This window comes from Apteryx mantelli, chromosome 20 (genome assembly GCF_036417845.1).
Source record: "Apteryx mantelli isolate bAptMan1 chromosome 20, bAptMan1.hap1, whole genome shotgun sequence".
NCBI lineage: Eukaryota > Metazoa > Chordata > Aves > Apterygiformes > Apterygidae > Apteryx > Apteryx mantelli.
The window spans coordinates 12,253,274-12,279,315 of NC_089997.1; the positions used below are offsets into that span (position 1 = coordinate 12,253,274).

The 26,042-nt window shown below is 56.8% G+C and overlaps 1 protein-coding gene across 1 annotated transcript in view; it reads left to right on the forward strand.

Annotated features, from left to right (window-relative positions):
* Nucleotides 1–1,160: 1,160 nt before the first annotated feature.
* Nucleotides 1,161–26,042, forward strand: part of LOC136993800 (scavenger receptor cysteine-rich type 1 protein M130-like) — a 136,550-nt gene continuing 111,668 nt past the window's right edge. The window contains exons 1-3 of the mRNA XM_067308747.1: nucleotides 1,161–1,309; nucleotides 2,867–3,249; nucleotides 4,450–4,758. Of these exons, the coding sequence (XP_067164848.1) occupies nucleotides 1,161–1,309; nucleotides 2,867–3,249; nucleotides 4,450–4,758 (841 nt within the window). The remainder of the gene's footprint in view (nucleotides 1,310–2,866; nucleotides 3,250–4,449; nucleotides 4,759–26,042) is intronic.

Below are 26,042 nucleotides of genomic sequence, written 5' to 3' on the forward strand. Positions count from 1 at the left end.
GGAGAAGTGACCTCACAATCAACATCCAAGCGCTGTGTCTGCCGCTGGCCTATGAGCTATTCAGGGAGCACTGACCTGAGAGTCGACATTCAAGCCCTGTGCCTGCTGCTGGCCTATCAGTTACTGCAGCAGGAATGACCTCAAAAGCACATGTCCCACCCATGTGCCTGCTGCTGGCCTATCAGTTACTGCAGCAGGAATGACCTCAAAAGCACCTGTCCCACCCATGTGCCTGCTGCTGGCCTATCAGGCACTCCGGCAGCGGTGACCTCACAATCAGTATCCAAGCCGTGTGCCTGTTGGGAAGGGAAGGGAAGGTGAATAAGTTAAATGCAAAGAGCTCCTGAGAGGATAAGGACAGCATCCCATGGAAGGGGAACATAATGCAGTAATGTGAGAAAAGAAAGGCACAATGATATTCAAAGAGCCTAATACAATGCCCAAGCTTTTCTGAGTAGAAAACCACTGAGTAAGTGGAAAAGTAAAATACATGACCATATGTGACAGTCTAATGGCACTGAAATGCATGAAGGTGTGCAATAGCAGCATGGTGGGGTGGTGTAAGATGCAGCATCACTAATGAGAAACTGCAGTGAAATGTGTGTTCTGCTTTGCATAAGTGGTGGTGTGCAATGGACGGGAGTTACAGAGAGATGGCGAGGTGCCAAGTGCCGATGGCCCTGGGCTGTGGTAGTGCTGTGAGCTGTGAGTACTGAGACCCTGCTGCACAGGGGACACCCGTCCCCCTGCCCAGCCTTGAGTGCAGGGCCCCAGGAGTGGTTTGGTCACCTGCGAGGAAAAATCCCCCTCTAGGAGCTGTGCCCAGCAGCCGTGTCTGCAAAGGCAGCAGGAGCAGCCCCTGCAGCGCCATCCCTGGGAGCAGGTTTGGGGCTGGAGCTGGCACAGCGGCTCCATGCAGTGACAGTGCTTGGGGAAGCAAGCCCAGAGAGAAACCACCGTCTTTCTGGCTTGGGCGCTGCTGCAGGGAGAGCGCGGCGCAGGCTGCCGAGGTCACGTGGGCTGTGGTTTGTGCACCTGCAGGCGAGGCTTTGATCTCCCGATCAGCCCCTGCAAGGGAATAACGGGCTGTGGGGTGAACATGCTGAGAGTCGGGGGGGTCTGAACGCCTGGGCTGCCCTGTGTGCTGTCAGAGGAGTGAAATGGCCCAGCTCCCTGCTCCTGACCAGGGCACCCACCGCGGGGCTGTCCAGGAAGTAATCGACGAGCCCGCACTCATGGGATGGGGCTCTGGCCATGGCAAAGAGGCCTTTCACCGCTGCTGCTCCCGGCACAGCAGGGCTGTAGCAGGGTGAGGGGCTGTTTCTGTTTCCTTCCCTTCCTGACACAGCCCGTCCCAGGGGCAATCCCAGCTCCACGGTTCCCATGGTGCGGAGACAGCTGGGCACTCGCACCTTGGGCACTCGGGCAAACACAGCGTACGACATGCCCAAAGCTCCCGGTCCCCACAGTGGGGTACAAGGGGCAACAGACCCATTTCCCCACCATGATCTGCCCTGTCCCACTGGGATGGGCCCCGTGATGATGCCCCAGAGCAGCGACCGTGACATCCGCAGTGGAGCCGTGCCTCATATATGGTCATGAAGAGCGCTGGAGAAGTTCATTGGAGGGCTGGGCTGTGTCAGAAGGGAGATAACCCCTGATAATGTCTAAAAAGGTGCCTGCTGCTTCGATTGGCTCCTCCTGCAGCTGAGCCAGCACCTGCAGATATATATTGGCCTCCCATCTTTGTTGTCCCCTGCGAGTCCCCAGGAACTGTGTCAGGGAGTGGGGTGCATCAGGGCAGTGCTGTCAGGGCAGGAGGCTGCAGATGGAGGCAGAGGGACTCCTGGTCCATCGGGTGCTGTGGCTGCTCCTCTGGGTGCAGCTCTGCTGGGGTAAGTGCCTGCTTCCTTGTCCCACAGCCCTGGGTCCAATGGGCACCAGTGGGGTTATGGGGATCCCTCTGGAAAAGGGGTTTCATCCCAGAAAGCAGTGAGACAAGGCTCAGAAGGTGCTCAAGTCCATCGACCCTGTGCTGCTCTGGATGGGAGAAGGATGTTTGTGCTTCCAGGGCTCCTGTGCTTATGGCAGTTGGTGCCTGGGTGTGCTTGTAGACACCTCATCCTTGGGCACCCTTTGGGGATCCCTGTTCCCCCCAGTGCTGTGCCCCTGGAACTGGCGGTGGGTCAGCTGGTGACTGCAGAGCTCAGTGATCCCCAGGACACAGCCAACCCCCAGGGTGCCCAGGAGGGTTTCTGTGCTGTTCGCTGCCCTGGGGTCAGGGTGTGCCTGGCCCAAGGAGGGGCAGTTTGTGCTCTGCAGAGAGAAGGGGACCAGGGCATCTGCATCCACAGCCCAGCAGAGAGGTGTCCTTCCCAGGGGCCCTGGCTAATGGCAGGGGCTGGGCTCATACCCCATGGGCAAGGAAGGAATAAGCACTGGAAGGATTGTGGGGTCATCTTGGTTCTCCCTTGGGACCTGGAAAGCCCTGGGGGAGGTGGGTGGGCTTGGGTGGTGCCCGGGGCAGGTGGTGGACAGGGGGCTGGGGTCATGGGGGATGCAGCAGTGTGGGGAGGCCTGGGGGTCTGGGGCTGCTCACAAGGTGCCGTGCTGGGAAGGAGCGGGTGCCCTGTGCAGAGCCTGGCATGGTGTCTGGGTGGGCATGGGCAGGGTGCAGGGTGCAAGGAGGTGCCGAGGTCCCTGGAGTGTGAATGGCCCAGAAGGGCTGGAGCTGGGTGTCTCCCAGCCCAGCCCAGCCCAGCCCAGCGGAGCCCACAGGGAGAGGAGGGACCCCGACACTGCCCCTGGGACAGCCCAGCGGGTAGAGGGCTCACAGCCCCCGTGCCTGGGTCTCGGCCCTGGGCAGGGGACCTTGCACAGCTGCAGCGTGGGGCCTCGGCACTCTCCTGACCATCCCCATGTCTTTGTTTGAAGGTGCTGCAGAGGTGAGGCTGGAGGCTGGAGGCAGGCGCTGTGCTGGGAGAGTGGAGGTGAAACACCAGGACCAGTGGGGGACGGTGTGTGATGATTACTGGGACATGAAAGACGCTGCTGTAGTTTGTAAGCAGCTGGGCTGTGGATCTGCTCTCCAAGCTCTTTCGGGTGCACCTTTTGGCCCAGGATCTGGCCAGATTTGGCTGAGCGATCTTGAGTGTCAAGGCACCGAGACGGCCCTGTCTGAGTGCAAACATGCTGGTTGGGGTGGACATAACTGCTATCATGCTTGGGATGCTGGAGTGGTTTGTTCAGGTAAGGAGTCAGCCAGTTCCTCACCTTTGGGGCTGGGCCTGGGATCGGGGACTAACCGGGCTGTGCCCTGAAGGAGAAATGCATGGGTACCGGAGCAGGCCCTGACGTGACTGCTCTCGCTGCCAAGCTGGGACTGTTGCTGCTGCTGTCCCTGGGGAAAGCCCGGGGTGAGCCCACCGCGGGTGCACAGACCCCGTCAGGGTCGCGGGGGCTCAGCCCACCCTCAGGCTGAACCAAAGGGGCTTTTCAGAGAGGAGAAGAGCAGGGCCTGGGGCAGAGGAGCAAGGTGACGGGCAGCACCTTGCACCCCGTGCCCAGGGCCGCCCCATGAGGACCAGCCCCATGCAAGTTTGGGGCCTGGCAGCTGCGAGGCCCCTGACTGCTCCCTCCCACATCACCGCACGCACAGGCCGGCCCTGCAGGGTCCTTGGGGCTGTCACAGCCCTGCGGGGAACGCGGCCTGTCCAGGCAGCACTGACCCGCTGTCCAGCTGCTCCTGCCGGCCCTCGGCTCCCCACGCTGCCCCGTGTCACAGGGCTTTGCCAGCACTTGCTGACCCTCATCTGCACCTGCTTTTGCAGCGTGCGCCGGTGTCAGCCCAGGGCTGCACATGGATCTCCTGTTCCTCTGCCCGGTCGCTGGCCGTGACGTGCACAGCCCCAGCAGTGTGCTGTGGCCCTGCCTGGGGACACCTCTCCCCAAGCACGTGTCGGAGGAGACAGCTGGCCCAGACACCGACCCGGTTACAGCTGCACCATTTCTGTGCCTGGGACGTGTCTCCCCTCACAGACACCCCAATGCCCCAGGACACCCCCGGGAACAGGGAGCATTTTGGGCTGCTCTGAGGCGATTCCCCAGCCTGCCTCTGAGCTCTGCAGCACCTGGGCCTGTTTTCCTAGTCCAGGCACTGTGGTGCTGGGGGCCTGTGCCAGGCAGCGCTGGGCTCCTGGGGCAGCAGTATTTGCCTGAGCAGTGCCTGTGGCTGTGGGTCCAGGATAGACACAAGCCCTGGAGTGCGGTGTGGGTGTGAGAGGAGGTGCAAGGGGCCCCGAAGGGTTTGTGTCATCAACACCCACGGACAGCTGCTGTTGGGATGTTCATGGGTCATTTTGGATGTGGCTGCCTTGGGAATCATGTGGGATGCAGGTATGTAACTGTTGGAAGCCTCTGGGAACTGCCTGTCATTGGTGTTTTCTCCAGGATTTGTCCAGCTGGTTGGAGGGGCCAACCCCTGCTCAGGACGTGTGGAGATCAGAGATGGAGACCAGTGGAGAACAGTCTGTGACTCACACTTTGGTCTCGAAGCTGCTGACGTTATCTGCAGGGAGCTGCAGTGTGGCACAGTCCTGTCCATCCCTGGGGCAGCTCACTTTGGAGAGGGAGTCGGTGCCATCTGGGACGAAGAGCTGCAGTGTGTGGGGAATGAATCCGTCCTCTCCTCCTGCCCCAGGATGTCCCTCAGCAACCAGACCTGCACCCACGCGAACGACGCTGGTGTCACCTGCACACGTGAGCATTCAGGGAGGAGGTGTGAAATGCCTCCTGTGAGCTGTGCGCTGCAGGGTAGGGGAGCAGGGAAGTGATGGTGCTGAGCATGGTGTGAGTGCAGGAGGGGTGGAGTTGTTGTCTGTAATCTTAAAATGACATGGAAGGAGCAGAAAGGACTGCTATCCCTTTGGCATCTCCTTCAACACCTGAGGGTGCAAGAGTACAAAGCCACTGTTAAAATTATCTGTTCTCATTTGTTCATTCACGTTACCGGTAATGAGCAGCAGGAGTCAGATTTCAAAATTTTTAAAGTTTTATTGCTAGCAATAAGGTACCTCTTGGCTGGGAGCACAAGAAGGGACCCAGCAGCTTTTTGTTACAACTTTTAAGCGATAGTAAGTTGTTACATATTCAATACTTCAGTTTACATAACCAACCAGATCTATCCACGATTCTTAGGTCTACCAATTCCCTTCCCATGTTACAGTACGAGGTAGTTCTGTGCCAGCCTTATATGGTTCATCTTATAATTATTCATTAGCTGATTTGCACCTCTTCTGGTGTTACCTTTGAACAACTGTTGTACTGCTGGCTGGATTTTAGTGGCTTCTTTGCAGATCTTCAACTTTGTACAAAAAACAGGGCTAAGGCAAGGTCAGATAAGATGTTCTGCTTGGAAGGCACCCTGACCTTGCATGTTCTTTCTCTGCAAAAGTGGAGTATAGTGAAAATTTTCTTAACACCATCTTCACTTTTCCTCCTCTTTCCCCAGAGTTCACAGGATTCAGGCTGGTGAATGGCAGCACTGTGTGTTCGGGGCGGGTGGAGATCCAGGTGCAGGGGACCTGGGGAACCCTCTGTGACTCTCACTGGGACATCTCCGACGCCCACGTTCTCTGTCATCACCTCAACTGTGGATTTGCCGAGTCTGTTCCTGGAGGAGGGCATTTTGGGAGAGGAACCGGCCCTGTCTGGAGAGACACCTTCCACTGTGATGGGACCGAATCCCATTTGGTACAGTGCCCTGTGACTGCCCTGGGGGCCTCCTCATGCTCACGTGACAACGATGCTGGTGTTTTTTGCTCAGGTGAGTGCAGGGAAAATGGAGGATTAACTAAACTTGCCCCTTGTGTGTGACATGGCAACCCAAAGCTGGGGAGCCCATGGCAATGACAAGCTGAATGTTCTTCCTGGAGAAACCCTGGCTTCCCATGGAGGGATTCAAAGGGCTTTGCCGGCTCAGGTCTCTGCCTCCCCAGGGCAGCTGGTTCAAGACCTGCAGACTGTCGCCAGGCCTGGGCTCCTCTGCTGCCCTCCTGCAGCACAGGCACAGGATGGGACTGTGGGACACAGCTCCACTCACTGCAGCTGTGAAGGACCCTCCGCTCCCTCCTGCGGCACACAGCCCCGTCCCAGACCACAGAGAGCCCTGCAGACCCTGATGCCACCGCCTGCAGGGGCTGCTGTGGGTGCGTCCAGCAGGAGCAATCCCTGAGGCCGAGCTGCAGAGCGGGGCTGGGATTTGCCCTTGCTTCTTGTCAGTATGAACCCCAAACTCATCCTGTTTTTTAAGAAAGGCCCTCATCCCTCTACTTCCTGCCAAGGACACAAGCTCCACATCCCTGATCCCTAGGGATGCAGAGGGGTAGAGACATGTGGGTTCTCCCCTGGGTGTCTCAGCAGGGGTCAGTCCCAGCATGGAGATGGAGCAAGGCTTGTGCTCATCCTGTCCGTCACCCAGGCCGTTGCACAGGCCAGTGCTTCCTCCTGCTGAAGCTGCTCCACATTCATCATTAAGGACATGTCTGGTGGCTCTGGGATTTGCCCTCACCTCCCATGCTTCCCTAACCCTGTCCCTTCCTGAGAAACAACATTTGTAGTCAGCAAGGTTTAGTGACTGGAGGAAAAAAAAAACTTGGAAAACTTCCATCCTCAAGTTCCTCACTGTGAGCCAGCTACAGATGGGTGAGTCCCTGGGTGTCCCAGGGCATCAGAAATGGGAGACACGTGGCAGGGTGCAGGGCTCCCCGGTGTCACAGAGGGTCCAGGGCACTTTGCCTGTTTCCGAGCAGGATCCTCTGAATCCCTGTGGCTGGTGGGTGGAGGGAGCCGCTGTGACGGGCGAGTGGAGATGCTGCTGCACGGGACGTGGGTCAGAGTCCTGGATGACCAGTGGGATGTGAACGATGCCAGCGTGGTGTGCCGGCAGCTCCAGTGCGGAGAGGCAGAGCGAGCCTACAACCCGCCAAAGTCTGAGCGAGGGACGGGTCCCGTGGGGCTGAGAAGGGTCCAGTGTGCAGGGAAGGAGACTCGCCTGACCCTCTGCAACACCTCCCTGCCTGAGGCAGTGCCAGAAGGAATTGCGGAGGATGTGGGAGTGGTTTGCTCAGGTGAGTCACTGACAGTCCCCAACACACTGTGCTCCCCGGGGCCGCGAGGCCCTGACAGCTGGGGTTTCTCCCGGCTGCAGGGAGCCGGCGGGTCCGGCTGGTGAACGGGACAGGGCGCTGTGCCGGGAGAGTGGAGATCTACTATGAGGGCACCTGGGGGACCGTCTGCGATGACTCCTGGGACCTGTCCGACGCCACCGTTGTTTGCCGCCAGCTGGGCTGTGGGGTGGCCACGGAGGCGCCCGGCTCTGCTCATTACGGGGAAGGCTCCGGGCAGATCTGGCTGGATGAGGTGAACTGCTCCGGGGGTGAAGCTGCTCTCTGGGACTGCCCTGCCGAGGCCTGGGGGCAGCACGACTGCAGGCACAAAGAGGACGCAGGAGTCGTCTGCTCAGGTCTGTGTGGGGAGCAGTGGTGGGAGCCTGGTGCTTGGGGAGGTAGGGATGCAGGGAGAGCAGGGCATGGCCGAGCCTGTCCCTGGCTGCCCTGAGCCCCCTTCCTGCCCCCATCCTGGGGACATGCGTGCACAGTCCTCACTGGAGCTAGTCAGGGTTATAGGGAGAGCCCAGACGTCCCCAGGGCTTAGAGGGGAGGGTAGTGCTGCACATTGGGGACTTCTCTCTGCTCCCTTGGTGAAACAGTGACTTGCTGGCAGTGCCCTCTGCCTGTCTGAGCCCTGGGGTGTCCAGAAGAGTTCCTGCTCCTTGCAGTAAGCCTTCCTGCCCATGGATGCCATAGAGTAACCTGGGGGATTTTCATGGATGCTTCAGGTTTCTCTCTCCTCACCCCAGGACCAGCTTGTTCCCCCCCACTTTGTGCCTTTCCTTCCAGAGTTCACGGCCCTGAGGCTGGAGAAGAGCGACGGCTGCTCTGGGCGCCTGCAGGTGTTCTACAATGGGACATGGGGGAGTGTTTGCTCCAACTCGATGACTCGTGACACCATGTCCCTGGTGTGCAAAGAGCTGGGCTGTGGAGATGAAGGGTCCCTTGAAGCAGACCTGCCGTATGGCAGGATATCTGGCCCCACATGGCTGGATCATGTTGAGTGTGGGAAGATGAACAGCTCCTTTTGGCAGTGCCCCTCTGCTCCCTGGAAGCTGCAGTCATGTGATGACCAACGAGAAGAGACTCGCATCATCTGCAGTGGTAAGGCTGGAGCCACCTGGACACAAAGGCTCACAGCAGGTCTTGCTCCCTGTTCAGCAAGGTGCAATGCAGAGAAAGAGCTTGGAGTGGCTTTTATGTTCCATTTCAGACCACTGTGCTGTCAGTGACACAAACAAGACTTCATCTCTCAGAGTGACACATGTCCATCAGCAATAGCTGTCCTGAGTTCCCTGCATAGCCCAAGGAGGGGCAGAGGCACCTCCAGGCAGGGTCTCCTCCAGCTCCCCTTGCACACCTCTTGGAGGTGCCTGTTGCTCTGTTGCCCATAGAGAGGGCCCAGACAACCACCTTTTAGCTTGGGAAGTCCATGCAGAGCATCCTGCTCATGGCTGTGTTTTGCTGAGGGAACGGGAAGGGGGAGAGTGAAACCAGTCCTGGTGGCTGAGGGTTATGCAGGAAACAGGCAGCATGCAGGGCACTGCTGGCAGCAGAGCTCAGAGAAGCCTCCCCTCTGGGAACATCCTTCTGCTCCTCTGCTAACCAGGGAGCCTTTGGGGGTGAGCAGGCAGGGGTAAGCCTTCAGTGCTGTGCTGTTCTCCCCTGAATTGCCAGGGATCCAGCTGTGTCCATGAGCAAGGAGGCACTGGGAGGTTCAAGCACAGGTCAGTCCTGCTCCTGTCCGCATGACTCCCATGAAGCAGCCCCTTCACCACAGCATTTCCTTCTGCAGGGAGACAACCAGAAGCCACTCCAGCCCCGGTGGCCAAATGTCCCAACTCTACGAACTGCACAGGTAGCTGCTCCTCCATGTGCCCTTCTCACTTGGCCAGGCTCTCCCAGCTGCCCCAGTGACATGGGGGGTTCTGCATTTTCCAGAGATGGAAAAGATTCGTGCTGTGGGAGGAGAGGACGGGTGCTCAGGCAGAGTGGAGGTTTGGCACCGCGGCTCCTGGGGGATGGTGTGCGATGACTCCTGGGACATGAAGGATGCCGAGGTCGCCTGCAGGCAGCTGGGCTGTGGCCCTGCTGTGTCTGCCCTGCGGAAGGCTGCATTTGGGAAGGGGACAGGTCCCATCTGGCTGGAGCGGGTGGAGTGCAGAGGGACAGAGCGATCTCTCTGGGACTGCTGCACCCAGCCTGGGGACAGCGGTGCCTGCCAGCACAAGGAAGATGCTGCTGTGAATTGCTCCGGTGAGTGGCAGTGCTTCGTCCCCTTGTTCCAGGACATGTTTCCCCAGCTGTGTCCTCACAAGGCCCCTGAGCTCCTCAGAGCAAGGATGCCCCTGGGGAGGTCAGGTGTCTGGTGTCAGGTGGGGAGCAGCTGTTGTGGGTCTGGGTGTCCTCAGGCCTCTGCCCGTGGGACTCCTGCAACCCCTGTAAGCACATCCCCTGGTCTGACGGTGCTGTCCTCCCTATGGCCCAGAGCAGAGGACCCTGGGCCTGTTATGGGGACCCAGAGAAGGACAGTTCAGATGGGACTTTAAGGGGATGTCCACATACACACACACACACGCACACCCCTCTATCTCTCTCTCTCTGCTCTGCAGCTGCACCGATGACGACAACGTCACCTCCTCAAGCAGGTAACCTCCCCTCCTCCCTGGGGTTGATCTCTCTGGGGCAGGTTGTGACCTGCAGCCCGAGGGAAGGGGCTCTGTGCTGGGGTGCGAAGCCCCGGATAGGAGGCCCTGGGGTAGGAGCAGGTGGCTTTGGGGAGGGCTTTGATTCACCCAGCAGGGTGGGAACTGCCCTGTGACCCAACCCGGTGCCCCCACCCCCTGCTGCCGTGTGTGTGGGGGGGGGTCAGGACTGGGATGTCCCTGGACCCCCACTTCCACCAGGCCAGGGGCTGCCTCGTCCATGTCCCTGCCCATGCAGATCCCATCCAGGGCCGTGCAAGGGACAGCGGGAGAATCTCGGTGCCTGTTGTCATCTGCATCATCCTGGGGGCCCTGCTCTGCCTGCTGCTGGCCCTCCTGGTGGGGCAAGTGCGAAGTGCCAGGGCTCAGCGCAGAGGTGAGTCCTTCCCCATCGGTCCCAGGGTGGGCGATGCCTCTTGGCAGCCCCGCGGGTGCTGTGGGGTGTCTGTGAGGGGCAAAGATGGAGCTGGGGTGGGGGTGCTGCCTCCTGCCCTATTCCCTGCCCCTCCACTGTTGGGCTGTGGGACGCCAACAACCAGGGGAGGAGAGAGTCCAGATGCAGGAGGAGATGGTGATGGGTGAGGAGAGAAATGGCAGCAAGAGGCTGGGGGAGACGGGAGCAGCAGGAGACATCTGAGGATGCTGCTGGCTGTGCTGTGGGCAGCGCTGGAGGGGAGGCTGTGGGGCAGGAGCGGTGCCGGGAGGAGCCCAGGGCAGGGGGTCTCTCAGTGCGGGTGTCTGGTCCCCAGGCTGCTCTCTCTGCCCAGCCCTTTCCACCCCTTGCAGGGCAGGGCCGTGTTATGGACCCATCTGGTAGAGAGCAGGGAGCTCCCCAGAGAGAGGAGCTGTGGGAGCTGCTCCAGGATCAGACCAGGGACCAGACTCGGGACCAAAAGGGGCATGGGGCTGTCTCTGAAGGGACAGGGTGAGGGTGACGTTGTCCCAGACCATCTCCACAGGGATGTTGCTGTCACTGGGGACGTGGCAGTGGTGCCTGGACAGAGCAGTGGGGCTGGGCTGTGGGGTCAGTGCTGGTCTGGTCTGGGGGGAAGGGCTGGGTGACCACATCGGAGTCTGGTCTCCTGTCTCCACGTCCCTGTGCCGACCCTGCCTCTGTCGCCAGGCTCCAGGAGGTCTCTGGAGCCCTTCTCTGAGGCCGTGTACCAGGAGATCGACTACAGCTTGACATGGGAGAAGCAGGCGATGTTCGGTCGCTCAGGTCGGTGTGGGTCCACTTTGGAGGGAGCACATCTGCAGGGCCCTTTCCCCCAGCCCTGACCCAGGATGGGACCTTGGCAGCCCCCAGGCCAGTGGTCCCCACAGTGCTGGGCCACGGGGTCTGTGGGGAGAGCAGCCCAGGGAGGAGCTTCCTCCTCACCAGCTCTGCCCATCCCAGCCTGGGGCACAGCTCCTCCCTGCCTGCCGGGCTGCCTGTCCAGGTTTGTACCTGGTGGGTGAGGGAAGGGGCTGTTCCAGGGCAGCTCCGAAAGGCCCTTTGAGATGGGGTTTGTCCCATGGGAGCAGGACGAGCCCCGAGCCCTCCTCCCCATGCAGTCCCTGCTGTGTGGGTCCCCGTCCCCAGCAGTGCTGGCCATGAGCAGGGTCAGCAGGGCTCACCCCAATAACACCCGCTGCTCCTCTCGCCAGGCTCCTCTTTGGAGGGGTCCCTGACCAAACTGCAGCCCGAGCCTGGGGACAGCGAGGAGGAGGATGGTCCTGGGTCAGCACCAGGTAATGGAGGGTGAGGCAGAGGAAGGGTTGGTCTCTCCTCCCTGTAGCTGTGTGACCAACAGTGGTGTCACTGAGTATCACCATCAGGGTGGGGAGGAATCGCCCTTGGGAGTGACTCCAGAGCCATGCAGAGCATGTGAGGGTCACACATGCCTGTCTGAGCTGGGTGTCTGCAGCCCTGAGCCCTGCGGGGTCGCAGGGGGACTTCCTGGGCTCAACCTGTCCTGCCTCCGGCAGGCCCTGAGCTTACCTCAAGGAGCCATGCCTCAAGGCACCAGTGTCTCCACAGCCAGCTCCAGTGCAGAGCCCAGCACTGCCAACCCCGTGGCTGGGCGAGAGGGATCCCCGCTGCCATATGCATGCTCCCACAACCCTGGGGGAAGTGGGACGGATGCTGGGTCTCCTGTGGCCCTGCCAACACCAGCATCTCAGCCCCTTGTTCCTGCACATCCTTCCTTCCTCCACTCTGCAGGAGGGCTCTTCTCATTGCCACCAGCTCCCCTCTCCTTTCAGATGTCCCTGTCCTGCCCAGAGGTGACCCAGCAGATGGCTATGATGATGCCAGAGAAGTCTCTGACCCCGGGGAGGATGTTGTTCCTGGGCAGCGAGACTGGGAAGGGCCCAGGGAAGCAGAGGAGGGAAACAGGCCTGGGGAGGCTCAGAGAGGTGAGGGGGAAGTGCAGTGCTGCCGGCTCCTGGGGTGCCGTCCCCAGTGCCCAGAGAGTCACTGCATACTGAGAGCCCGACCTCCCGGGACAGGGAGGGAACCTGCGCCAGGAGTTTTCCTGGTGGGGAAACTGGGGTGGGATAAGGGGCTGGACATCTCGGGACAGTAAGAGGAGGGAGAGGAAGGGGATTTACAGCCCAGGAGGGGCACGTGCATGGGGCCAACTGCAATGCACCGGCCTTGCTGCTTCCAGAGGGGAGCCTGCACTCCTGGGGAAGTGATGGGGCCCCAGGAGCCAAGAGAGATGCCCCATCCCTGCTCCCCACAGACACAGGGTACGATGATGCTGAAGAGGCAACTCTGACACATCCCCAAGAGGACACCAAGGCTGAGAGACTGGACCCTGGTGCCCAAAGGTCCCTGAGCCCGGGGCCAGGAGAGCCCACCCCTGCCATGCAGTTGGGTGCACCTGGGATGGAAGAGAGGTCTGTGCAGCTGGGAGAGCCGTGAGTGCCAGAGACCAGTCTCCCTTCTCCCACTGGTAGTGGAAAGAGCTGGGCATTTTGTCTATTTTTATTTGTCTACTTCTATGCCATGCATTGGTATTTGTTCTTATTAAAACCATTTGGGAGTTTGATCCAGAGCTGGTGCTTCCCTCCCCAGGTGTCAGGGTGTCTCCCCGAGGCTGATCAGGGAGGGTGAAGCACCAAGAACCAGCAGTGGGGAAGGGACACGTCTCAGGACCAGCAGGCTCTGAGACAGGCTGTGCGCCTGCAAATGCCCATGGACCCTGGAGTGCGGGAATAGTGAACAGTCCAGCTGGAGGATATTCCTGCTGGCAGAGACATTTCCATCCTGCAAACCACACGCAGAGCTTCCAGCCAAACTGGGTCTCTCTGCAGGGTCCTGTAATGCCCCCCTGGGCAGGGAGGTCCAGTCTCCTCACCCTGGGAGTGCCGCTGCTTGCTCTTTTCCCAGGGGCTCTGCCTGGACCACCCTGGTCCCAGGCAAGGATGCCACCACCGAGAGGCAGTGACAGGGTTGGTCCTGGGCTGTGGCCCCACAGCAGTGAGCCTGGAGGTGACAGCAGAGCCCTGAACACCCCAGCTAGCCCCAGAGGGACTCATTGCCTGGGGCTCATCTCCCCACAGCAGTTGGGAGGCAGCTGTGCTTCCCACTGACCCTGCACATGGTGCAGAGCAGCTTGTTGGGGTGCCAGAGGCTGGGATTTCCCCTCCTGTGGCTCCACAGGGTCTCCCATTTCCAGGGGCTGCTCCTGGCTCCCGTGGCCCTCACGGACCCCCAAGCACTCCTGGCACAGCCCAGAGCTGGCTCCTTCCTGGCAGGGGCTGTGAGGCACCAGGGCTCGGGGAAGCCCTGGGATGCCCCCCTGCTCCCATCCACCCCCAGCCCTCTGCCCTCCCACTGATGGGCTGCAAGGGTAGAAGAAGGAGCCGCCTCAGCTGGGGCACCAGTTTGGCTCTGTGCAGGGGAATATCTGCGTGCAGACGCAGGGGACGGGAGCAGTCAGTGACAGGAGAGGACATTTCCTTCAGCAGGGTGGGAGGCAGAAGAGGGAGAGGGCAGTGGGCTGGAGAAGGGACCACCACAATATGCGGGCTCCAGCCCAAAGTCACGGTTCAGCGCCTGGCCTTGGAACAGGCCCATCCCTGAGGATGCTCACAAGGGCATATTTCCATGGAGAGAAGATTTCATGTCCACTCCTAAAGCAATTGCTGATGGGAGCTGAGAGAGGATCCCTGGTCCTAGGCCGGGTTTTAACCAACTGTGCCCCAGCGCCCACAGGTGAGAAACCCCTCACACAGGAGCTGAGTGGGGAGGAGGGTTCAACAGCTGTGCAGCATCTGGCACCCAAACTGCCCTCCCTCCTCCAGCCAGGGGGGGTGTCTCCACACCCCACTGGCTCTTCCTGATGGGTTCCCCATGCCACACACTGATGGGCAGTGGGGCTAAGGCCAAGCACACAAAAACACACTCCGCCTTCACCCTGGCTCATTTCTTTTCCTGCACTGAGCTGACACCTGAGCTACTGGGAGAGATCTCCTGGAATGGGGAGGAGTCACCAAATGCATCTGTATCTGTATCTATATGATCTATATCTATATGTAAAAAACATTGGGATTCTGTGACTAAACTGGCAGTTTCTGATAGTAGCATTTTTTTCCTGCTTTAACTTTCCTTTCCTACACTGAAATTATGTTCCCTACTTTTTCCCTTGCATTTTTCCTCTTTCCTTCCTTTTATCATCCCCCCACCCCACCACTTATGCATCCATCCTCCACTCATTTACTGATTTCAGCCTTGGCAGGCACAGGAAAGCATGGGGCCATGCGACTGCCATCAGCTCTCCCTGCCCAGCTGCCCCAGCACAGCTCGCCTCTCCCCCGCAACGGGCACCATCAGGCCGGGAGACAAAATCAGATGTCTCTGCCCAGGGTCTGGTGCCTCTCTCGGGGAGGCAGAGGATAACGTCCCCAGCCCCAGTGCTGCCCAGCGCTGGCTCTGCTTCGCAGGAGGGTTTCAGCTCTGGGTCCCAGGAGGGGCAGCTCTCCTCTGCCCCAGCAGCCAAGCCACAGCCCGGCAGTGGGGCTGTGTGAGCCCCCTCCATCCCCCCAGCCAGGGCAGGGCAAAGCCAGGCTCCCTGCTGGGAACAGCCACAGCTCGGTAGTGCTGCAAACAGCAGGACCCTGCCCTCGAGGAGAGGAGGGAGCCAGCAGCTGTCACCAGCACCCTCTCCATGGTAGTGTTTCCCCATGTCGTGCTGGGAGCTCCTCCAGCCCCAGGCCCTGTACTGACCCTCCATGGGCAGCAGCATGTCCCAGGGCTGGGGACATCTTGGCTTCTCTCCAGGACAGAGTGCTGGTGCTGGGGACCTTGCAGAATGGCAGGGCCGTGTGTGCAGAGCTGAGAAGGGATCGCGAGAGGAGCCTGGACCCACAGTGTAGGTGGGAGGGAAAAGTACCAGCACTGCTCAGCGAGGGGTCTCAGACATCTCTGTCCCACTGACCTCAGGGCTCAGCCCCAGCAGCACTGCATGTGCCAGGGCAGGGGGACACTGGGGCACAGAGGGGCTCTTGCTCTGGGGCAGACACCTCCATGCTGGAGCACCCGCTCTGCAGGGACCTCGTCCTGCACCAGGTGCCCCCAACCAGCCTCTTCTGCCCTGGAGCTCTGCCCACACTGAGCTGTGGCAAAGATGGAGATTTACACCTCAGGACCATAGCACAGTGCAAGCAAGGGCCGGATCCTGCTCCTTCTCCTTGCTGCTCCCAGACCAGCCGCTCTGCCCTTGGGGCTGGGCAGGGGCCCTGCATGAGCCCTGGGCTCTGGGACTTGCGCAGCTGCGAGGAGCGCAGGGCTCAGCTGGCGCTTGGTGCCATGTCCAGCCCTCGGCTGTGCTGCAGGAGAGCTGGGCTGTGCCGGCCCCGCTCAGGGTCTGCCCTGCCCTCCTGCCCCTTCCCGGGAACACGGCCCTGCTCAGCCTGGCTCTGGCCCCACATGTACTGCTCTCTGCCAGGGACACCCATGGTGTCACCAGCACAGCCCCAGGGCGGTGGGCAGGGCAGGGGTGACCCTGGGGGCTCTGGGGGGAGCTGGGGCTCAGATATCACCTCTGTCCCCAGGACCTGGTGACTCCCTGCTGGCAGCCCCTGCCCTGAGACAGCCCCCTCCCTCCCCAGCCCCTGGCCCATCTCTCCCTGTGGGAGATGCAGGGCTGAAGCCTGAGCCTGGTAGGAGTGGAGGTTTCCTGTGCGGCGGTGTGCATGGGCATGCGGTGCCCATGTGCGTTACCCACCTCCACGGGGGTCTCACTCTGCGAACACCCTTCTCCCATAGGCTTCCCAAAGTGTGGTTGGGGACAAGTGGTTCCTCCACCATGGGGTTAGCACCTGCTCAACCTGTCCTGGGGCTGCATCAGGCCCTGCCCTGCCCAACAGGGACATGCAGGGCTGGGCTCAGCCCTCACATGAAGGACCTGCTCTCCCCAAAGGGCTGGAGCACGAACCTCTCTGCTCAGCTGCAGAAATATCACTACACTCACATCCATGGACATGGGCCAGAGATGGACAAAGAGTGACAAAATGAAGACATGCCTGTTCTATCCCTCAGATGATGTTTTTGGCATGCCCAGCAGATATTTGCCAGGTCCAAATCTCTCACCCTGGCTGCAGGAAATGGCATGCCTGCTCTGAAGCTCCATGCAGAGCCCACAGCAGGGGCAGAGGGGCACAGCACAAGTGCCCGGGTCCATAACCAGAAGGTGATGAATCAAAATGATTTATTTGCTTCACAGACTTTCAGAGACAAAGTGTTTGTTAAAAAAAAAAAAAAAAAATCTAATTCCTTTGGATATTTTGCTTAGATAATGCTCATTTGGGGAATCCAAACCTCTTGAACAAGATTGTTTGGTTGCTGACCAGCTGTTGATGGTATTCTCTGTCACAAGTGTCCTTGCAATAGCATCTTCACCTGGGTCAGGTGACAGTCCCTCAGGGGGGTGTTTCAGTGAATCCTGATAATCCAGCTGGCCTGTGGTCCCATGTAACCACTCCAGAGCACGCACGATCCACTCCCATTGATATAGGACTATATCGGATAAATTTGAATGTCATCCTTGTATCACAGGCATAACTTCAAATCCAAAGATCTTGCCACACTGCAAAAGAAGTGACATCCTCAACCCAGTGTTGTCTCCCTTTACCTGCCTTCCCTCTCCCTGAGGTCTCCTTTCAGCTCGGGGGAGTTTTCTGATGTTCTTGATGACCTCACAACACCTCCCTGCTGACCTACATGCTAATGGCCAATGCAGCTGATGCAAGGAATTGACCTCACAATAAACATCCAACACATCGCTCTAACTCATCTCTCCCTCTCCCCTCCCCTGAGCTCTCCTCTCCATGGGGAAGGTTTTCTGACCTGCTTCATGACCTCACAGTGCCTGCCAGCTTGCTGCCCAATCAGATTGCTGCAATAGAAGTGACCTCACAAACCAGCTCCCAGTCATGCTACATCTACATCTACATCTACATCTACATCTACATCTACATCTACATCTACATTTCCCTGCCCCTGCCCCTGCCCCCTTCAGGAGCTCTCATCTCTCCTGGGGGCTTCCTCCTGCCCTTCATGACCTCACAGTGCCCACCCACCTGCCTGCTGCTGACCAGTCAGGCTGCACTCATAGAGGTGACCTCACAATCACTATGCCAGCAGTATCATGGTCATCTGCCTCTCCCTCCTTCCTCCCTCCAGGCTCTCATGTCTACCTCAAGGACTTTGTCATACCCCTGATGACTTCACAGGCCTGCCCACCTGCTGCTGGCCAATCAGCTGCTGTGAAAGGAGACACCTCACAAACAAAGCCACCAATGTCACCTTCACCTGTCCCTCCCTCCTGCCTCCTCCCAAGCTCTCCTTGCTGATGGGCAGCCTCTGTGATGCTGTTCATGACTTCATAATGCCGCCTGCCCGCTGCTGGCCAATCGGGGAAGTGTAATGGAAGTGACCTCACAACCAACACACCAGCCATTGTGCTCTTGCCTGCCTCTCCCTCTCCTGCTCCCACTCCTGCTCCCACTCCCACCTCCTCAGCTGCTGAATCAGCTCCTGTCACCTGCAGTGACCCCAGTGCCTGCTCACCTGCTGCTGGCCAGGAGCTGCTGGGACAGGAGTGACTCACCAGTGATGTCCCAGCTGGCACCTCCACCTGCCTCCCCTCTCCCCTCCTGCTGAGCTCTCACTTCCTGTGGTCAGGTGCATCTGATGAGCCTGATGCCCTCACAGTGCCTGTCTGCCTGCCCAGGGCAATCCTGCTGCTGCAGCTGAAATAACCTCCCAGCCAGCATCCAGTCCTCTCACCTTCATGCATGCTGCTGACCCTTGTCTTGCAGGGCTGTTATCTCTCCTGACCTCTCAGCTCCTGCCTGTTTGCCTACTGCTGGCCAATCAGGTTGTTGCAATAGTAGCAACATAATGATGTCATTTCACCTGGGCAGGCTTTCTGATGATCTGCCTGGGCTCCTCCCACATGGGAGCCTCCACTTCCCACAGGACACCCTGTCAGAGGGCAAGCCTGCAAATTCTGGAGAGGAGTAATGCACCCTGTTCCCAGCCCTCACCCTTATTGCAGGGGAATGGAGATTCAGAACAAAAGCTCCCCTGGAGATGCTGGGGATTGAACCCAGGACCTCCTGTATGCAAAGCAGGTGCTCTTCACTGAGCTACATCCCCTAAGAGCCTGCTGAGGGGTGGGACATACTCTTGTCCCATGATGTGCCTCTGACAAGCTGATGTGCCCTTGACAAGCACAGCCCTGTTGGCCCCTGGTGCCCTGAGAGCCTCAGCAGAAAGCAGCATTTGAACCCTCCTGCTGGGCCACAGGCTGGGATGGGGGAAGTTGAGATCGCCTCTCAGCTGGGACTGGTCCTGGAGCAGGGCTGCATCATGGAGTGCTGCCCCTTCAACATCTCTGTTGTTGATGGGGGCAGGAGGAGACTCTTGCTGCAAGTGCTGCTCCCACGCTCTGGCCCTCCCAGGGAGGGCTGATGGAGAGGAGCAAACCCAGAATCACAGAATCACAGAATCGCTGAGGTTGGAAGGGACCTCTGGAGATCATCTAGTCCAACCCCCCTGCTCAAGCAGGGTCACCTAGAGCACATTGCACAGGATCGCATCCAGGCGCGTTTTGAATATCTCCAGAGAAGAAGACTCCACAACCTCTCTGGGCAACCTGTTCCAGTGCGCTGTCACCCTCACAGTGAAGAAGTTTTTCCTCATGTTCAGATGGAAGCGTCTGTGTTTCAGTTTGTGCCCGTTGCCTCGCGTCCTGTCACTCAGCACCACTGAGAAGAGTCTGGTCCCATCCTCTTGACACCCTCCCTTCAGATACTTGTACACGTTGATAAGATCTCCTCTCAGCCTTCTCTTCTCCAGGCTCAACAGGCCCAGCTCTCTCAGCCTTTCCTCATAAGAGAGATGCTCCAGTCCCCTAATCATCTTTGTAGCCCTTCGCTGGACTTGCTCCAGTAGTGCCACATCCCTCTTGTACTGGGGAGCCCAGAACTGGACGCAGTACTCCAGATGTGGCCTCACCAGGGCTGAGTAGAGGGGGAGAATCACCTCCCTCCACCTGCTGGCAACACTCTTCCTGATGCACCCCAGCATACCATTGGCCTTCTTGGCCACAAAGGCACATTGCTGCCTCATGCTTAACTTGGTGTCCACCAGCACTCCCAGGTCCTTCTCAGCAGAGCTGCTTTCCAGCAGGTTGACCCCCAACCTGTACTGGTGCATGGGGTTACTCCTCCCTAGGTGCAGGACCCTGCACTTGCCTTTGTTGAACTTCATGAGGTTCCTCTCTGTCCAGCTCTCCAGCCTGTCCAGGTCTCTCTGAATGGCAGCACAGCCCTCTGGTGTATCAGCCACTCCTCCCAGTTTTGTATCATCGGCAAACTTGCTGAGGGTGTACTCTGTCCCTTCATCCAGGTCATTGATGAAGAAGTTGAACAAGACTGGACCCAGTACTGACCCCTGGGGGACACTGCTAGCTACAGCCCTCCAACTAGACTCTGCGCTGCTGATCACAACTCTCTGAGCTCTGCCATTCAGCCAGTTCTCAATCCACCTCACTGTCCCCTCATCTAAACCACACTTCCTGAGCTTGTCTATGAGGATGTTATGGGATACAGTGTCAAAAGCCTTGCTGAAGTCAAGGGAGACAACATCCACTGCTCTCCCCTCATCTTAGTCATCTAAGCATGACTTCACAAACGGGAAGTCATGGTTAACCAACCTGATATGTTAGGATGACTGGCTGTGTGAACAAAGGAAGTACAGTGCATGCTATACACCTCGAATGTAGGAAGACCTTTGACATGCTCTTCCATAACATCTTTGTAGCCAAACTGGGGAGATGGGGAAAGGAGGAATAAACAATGGAGGGTGTAGGAAATGAGCTGTAGGCTGCCTGGCTGAAAGAGTGGAGAACAGTGGTGCAAAGTCCAAATGACTAATGGTTACCAGTGACATTCTTCAGAGGTCAGTACAGGAGTCAATACTGTTTGGTTTTATGAATGATTTAAATGGTGAGACAAGAGTGTGCTCTCAGCTAGTTCATGGATGATACCAAGTTGGGGTGAGTGGTTGACATGCTGCAGGGCAGGGCTGCTAAGCAGAGGGGCAGTGACAGGCTGGTGATACAAGCTGACAGGGACATGGGGAGTTCAAGCAAGTCCTGTCCCTGGGGTGAAATAAGCCCATGCAGCAGGACAAGGTGGGGCTGACTGGCTGGAAAGCAGCTTTGCAGGGAAGGACCTGGGAGTCCTGCTGGACAAGTTGACAAAAAGTCAGCAAGGCGCTCTTGTAGCAAAGACACCCACCCTTATCCTGGGTTGCATTAGCAAGAGTGCAGGCAGCAGGGCGAGTGCAGTGGCACAGACGAAATATCCTGGCAGCATTGACCAAAGAGAAGGAAAGTAAAGAAAGGGCAGAACTGGCAGACTACCAATCTCGGAGAGAGAGGTATGATCCATGGAGTGCCCAGGTACTGCAAACACTTTAAAACAACCAAAAAAGGGCATTTCTGCCAGTTGCCGAGTGGCTGGAGCTGGATGTGCCCAGACTTGCTCAAGAGGGAGAGCTCCAGATGGACTTCTGATTTACTCTACCTCTAAAAGCATGGCCGTGATTATGCTTTTTTAGTGATAGAACATGATTTTGCAAGTCTAACTTTTTAATTAAAGCATTAGAACAAACATTCAAGCACACCAATGAGGGGAAAAAAAAAAAAGCCAAAAAACTCATTTCCATTGGCTTCAGTGCCTGTAGGATGAAGCCTGAGTTTGGTCTGAAAGAGAAAAGATTAGGACTGGATGTCCTGAGGGTGTCTATTAACTACTTGATGCCTTCTGTGCTCTCCAATCATATCTCCCCTCTATTCAGCCCTGGTGAGGCCACATCTAGAGTACTGCGTCCAGTTCTGGCTCCCCAGTAAAAGAGGGATGTGGCACTACTGGAGCAAGTCCAGCGAAGGGCTACGAAGATGATTAGGGGACTGGAGCATCTTTCTTATGAGGAAAGACTGAGAGAGCTGGGCCTGTTTAGCCTAGAGAAGAGAAGGCTGAGAGAGGATCTTATTAACGTGTACAAATATCTCAAGGGAGGGTGTCAAGAGGATGGAACCAGACTCTTTTCAGTGGTGCCCAGCAACAGGACGTGAGGCAACGGGCACAAACTGAAACACAGACAGTTCCATCTGAACATGAGAAAAAACTTTTTCACTGTGAGGGTGACAGCGCACTGGAACAGGTTGCCCAGAGAGGTTGTGTATTCGCCTTCTCTGGAGATATTCAAAAGCCGCCTGGACGTGATCCTGTGCAATGTGCTCTAGGTGACCCTGCTTGAGCAGGGGGGTTGGACTAGATGATCTCCAGAGGTCCCTTCCAACCTCAACCATTCTGTGATTCTGTGATTTCCTAGGGTGACACCTCAGTCTACGTTGACTATTTTTTCCCTTGCATAATAAAGCAGAACTGTGAAGAACTGAATCTAGGGAAATATCATGCCGATAATCTGGACAGCCTGGGGAGCCCACTGAAAAAGTAAGTGGATGTGCAAGAGCTCACAGCAAAAGCCTGGAAAAGCCAAGTGGCAGTGACCCTCCCAAGGTGCCAAGGATCCCAATCCTTGAGCCACAGGGTTGGATGAGAGAGAGAGGTGGATGAAGAAAGCAGAAACAACTCATAAGAGGGGGAATGCAGGCCAGGAGTCCCACTGGGTAAACATCTCCAAATACAGGTGGATTTTACCCCCTCTCTGGCAAGGCTGTTTCTTCCATGATGAGCAGCACCTGGGGGAAGGAGGGTCTTTTCCTGACTCCCCTCATGGGATAGAGGGAAGCAGGACTGAGACAACTCTTCCAGCCAAGGCAGAGTTTCTGGGCCCTCAAAGATTTCAGTCTGGGACCTTAAAGTCCTGGATGGCTGAAGACTCTGAGATGCCTCTAATGTGTGGCTCACAAGGGACTTGAGTCACATCACAGCCACCATTGAAACACCCCCAGAAGCAGATCCCATAACATCTGGCCTGAATGAGACCTTCAGTATTTCTCTGCCTTTCTCCCTGCGCCTAGAACTTTATTTTTAGCTCCTTAGCCCTTGGGAGAAGTCTCGGCTGCTGGACTGGGGAAGAAGGCACCAGTGACTGCCAGCCCTGCCGCTACACTCGGGATTTCCTTCTGTTGAACTAAACCAAGTCCCCAAGTGACCAATTCCGCAGTGTAAGTGCCCGTGTATCCACACTTTTCTCCAGTCCAGGAAAAGGGACTGCAGGTGGGAAGGAGCCATCTCAGGACAGGTGTAGAAATGCCTCCGGTCACCACCATCTGCCCCAGGGATGGGTATGAAAAGAGGCCCTGGGGCCAGTGCCCACTGACTGTGCACGTTTCCCTGCAAATACCTCTTTTCTGTTCCAGGCTGTGGGGATGGAGGCCAGCCTGGACACACGGAGTGGCAGAGCTATGGGAGCAGCGGCCAGGTCCTCCCCGCTGAACAGGGACAGATGGGGCCTGGCCTTTCCTGTTCCTCCCAAGCATGTCATTTGAGCAAGTGCTGGAAGAACAGGCCTGGAGGGATCCTCATGGCACTGCACTGCCTGAGGTTGTGACAACTAATCGTGCCCCTACTGCAAATGCTTTCCAGGCCAGGCACTTGGGGACAGGCAGGCGGCAGTGTTTATGGGAGTCCATCAGGACCATGACCTCTGGGTGAGCAAGGAGGCCTTGGGCTCTTTCCACCCTGTAGGAGAGGACTTGGAGAACTGGAGGGAGGTAAGAGAGGTCCCATGGCTCATGAGATGAAGGTACTGACATGTGCCTGGGACCAGGGCCATGCAACCTCCTAGGCCCTCTCCCAGCCCCTGGGAAGCCACTGCAAAAGCAAGCAAATCCTGGAGAACAGCCTTCCTGTCATTCCTGGGAGTCAATGACAGGGTCATTTATGTGTGAGAACATGACAGGCCAGCAGCAGGGACAAGGCCTGGAAGTTGATCGTGAGGTCACTTTTGCCTGACTACTGATAGCCCAGAACTAGGCACATTCCTGGGATACTTATTCTGAGGAAAATTCTTCTTTTGGCCGTGATAGGCCAGCAAAAGGCTCTTGACTCAGGCAGGTTGTTCTGATGTCACCTCAGTTTTTGACAGAGATGGGCAAGAAACAGTCTAATGGCATGGATGTTGATTGTGACGTGGTTTCTGCTTCAGGAGCTGATATGCCAGAAGCAGGCAAAAAAGTGGGCTTTGTGCTTGTGAGCTCACTTCTGCCTGAGAACCTGATAGGCTAGCAGCAGGCTCAGGTTCACAAAAGTGGCTGTGAGGTCACTTCAGTCTTAACAGGTGTCACGCTGTCATGCTATGAAGGTTCGATAGCAACGACTGAGACAGTAATATAATAATAATAAAAAAGATGTTTATTTCCTCACACAAGTTCTTGGATTAGTAACATCCATTAAAATAATGCGATTACTAATTTAGGAAGGATAACACAAAACCATCAGTTACTAATTTAGAAAGGATAACCTGAAACCATCGATTACTGCGTTATTAATTGGAAGGACTGCTTATCCCTACTTGAAAGCTTTCTTGTTCACTCTCCTAGTGAGAGGGCTCTCAACCTCGAGGAGTTACCTTAACCCAGCGTCCCAGGAAAAGGGGAGGGGGGGGATACTCAGGGTCCAGCCGGAGAGGATGATCAGGTCACGTTCCCGTCCCTGCTCCAACTCTCCTAGCTCCCAAGTCTCTTTTTATACGGCTGGGGCTCTGGGCAAACACTGCTTTTGCTGACTTTTGCGAGTTTCACAGTCACAGGACTGTCTGTTTGTCTGCTTGGGGGGACCCTGCTAGCGAGGCAAGACCACAACACCTCCGTATTGCTTCTTCCCTCCCCGGGGGTCCGTGCAGATTCCAGGTGGCAGACTTCTTCAGTCTTGTTAATGCTGCCATTCCGCAGCCTTGCGCATATCAATCCTTGCGCATATCGGTTGGTAGACGACTTTAGTCCTGTTAAGTCCTCTGTTCAGCAGCTTTGTGCACGTCAGCTCTTGTGCTATCAGTTCTTCTGCGTATCAATTGACAAACTTCAGTCCTGTTAACTCTTCACTCGCCCGTCAACAGGTGATAGGCCAGCAGCAGGAACACGGCTGTGAAATTGATTGTGAGGTCACTCTCTCTCTGAAGATGATAGGCTGGAAACAGGCTTATGACTTGGATTTTGATTGTGAGCTCACTTCTTCCTGAGTACGTGATAGGCCAGCACCAGCCACATGGCTCGGATGTTGATTGTGAGGTCACTGCTGCCTGAGTACATGATAGGCCAGCACCAGCCACATGGCTCGGATGTTGACTGTGAGGTCACTTCTCTAAATACCTAGCAGGCCAGCAGCAGGCACAAGACTGATTCTGACTGTGAGGTCACTTGTTTCTCTGGAGCTGATAGGTCAACAGCAGGCTCTTGGCTCATGTACGTTCTCCTGATATCACCTCTTTCTCTGCTCCTGACAGGCCAGCAACAGCCTCACAGCTTAGATGTTGATTGTGAGGTTGCTTCTGCCTCAGCAGCTGGTATGCCAGAAGCAGACAGACAACTGCAGTTTGTGCTTGCAGGGTCACTTCTGCCTGTGCACCGGATCGGCCAGCAGCAGGAGCAGCGTCAGCAAAGCAGCTGTGAGGTCCCTGCTGCCTGTGCACTGGATCAGCCAGCAGCAGGAAGAGCATCAGCAAAGCAGCTGTGAGGTCACTGCTGCCTGTGCACCGGATCGGCCAGCAGCAGGAACAGCATCAGCAAAGCAGCTGTGAGGTCACTTCAGCCTGAGCAGCTGAGCAGCAGCAACAGGGCTGTGAAATGGCTTGTGAGGACACTGCTGTCTCTGAAGACGACAGGCCAGAAACGTGCTGGCCTTGCAGGGCTGGTCCCTGCTGGGCTGGGGCTCTCCAGAAGGCCTGAGCCACCCCAGGCTGCGCTGGGCAGGGGGCTTGTGCCGGGCTCCCACTGCCGTGGATCCAGCAGGGTGCCTGGAGTCCACTGAACAGCCTCATCACCAAGTTCACACAAGCAGGGATTTGGTTGCTTTGTTTGGGATATTTTGCACGCCGAAAGAAAGAGCCTGCTGTTGCCTTTAAAAACAAGTATTTATCAGCCTGTACAAAAGACCTATGAAAATACAGTTCATGGAATTGTGTGGTGACTCTGTTGTTCCACGCAAGTGCTCTGTCATGAAATATGTATATATACATATGTGCATATAGATGTATATATAAATACACACACACATATATGTATATACATATACACATTATATATATAGTGTAGGGGTCTAGGAACTACAGAATGCATTCCTGATCATCATCTACTTTTATTCTTAGGAGAACAGACATTTTCAGCACTGGAGAAATATACTGAGGAAAATCATGATATTTAGGAAAGCTTTGCAGAGACTTCAAGAAATGCAAGAGAATGTATTTCAGCACTAATTGAGAAGGTGTACTAGTGCAAGTGGGGGATATGGACTATTTAGGGACTATGAGGACATGTTGATTTAATCCATAGTATTCCTTCCGTGACTCAAGACCAAGGAAACATGTTGTCTAGCCTTTTAGATAAAAAAATATATATATGAGTTTGTGTAGCCATCTCTGCCTTTCTAGGATTGTTAAAACAGCAATGAATTATGTAGCAGGAACAAAATTGAGAAAGAG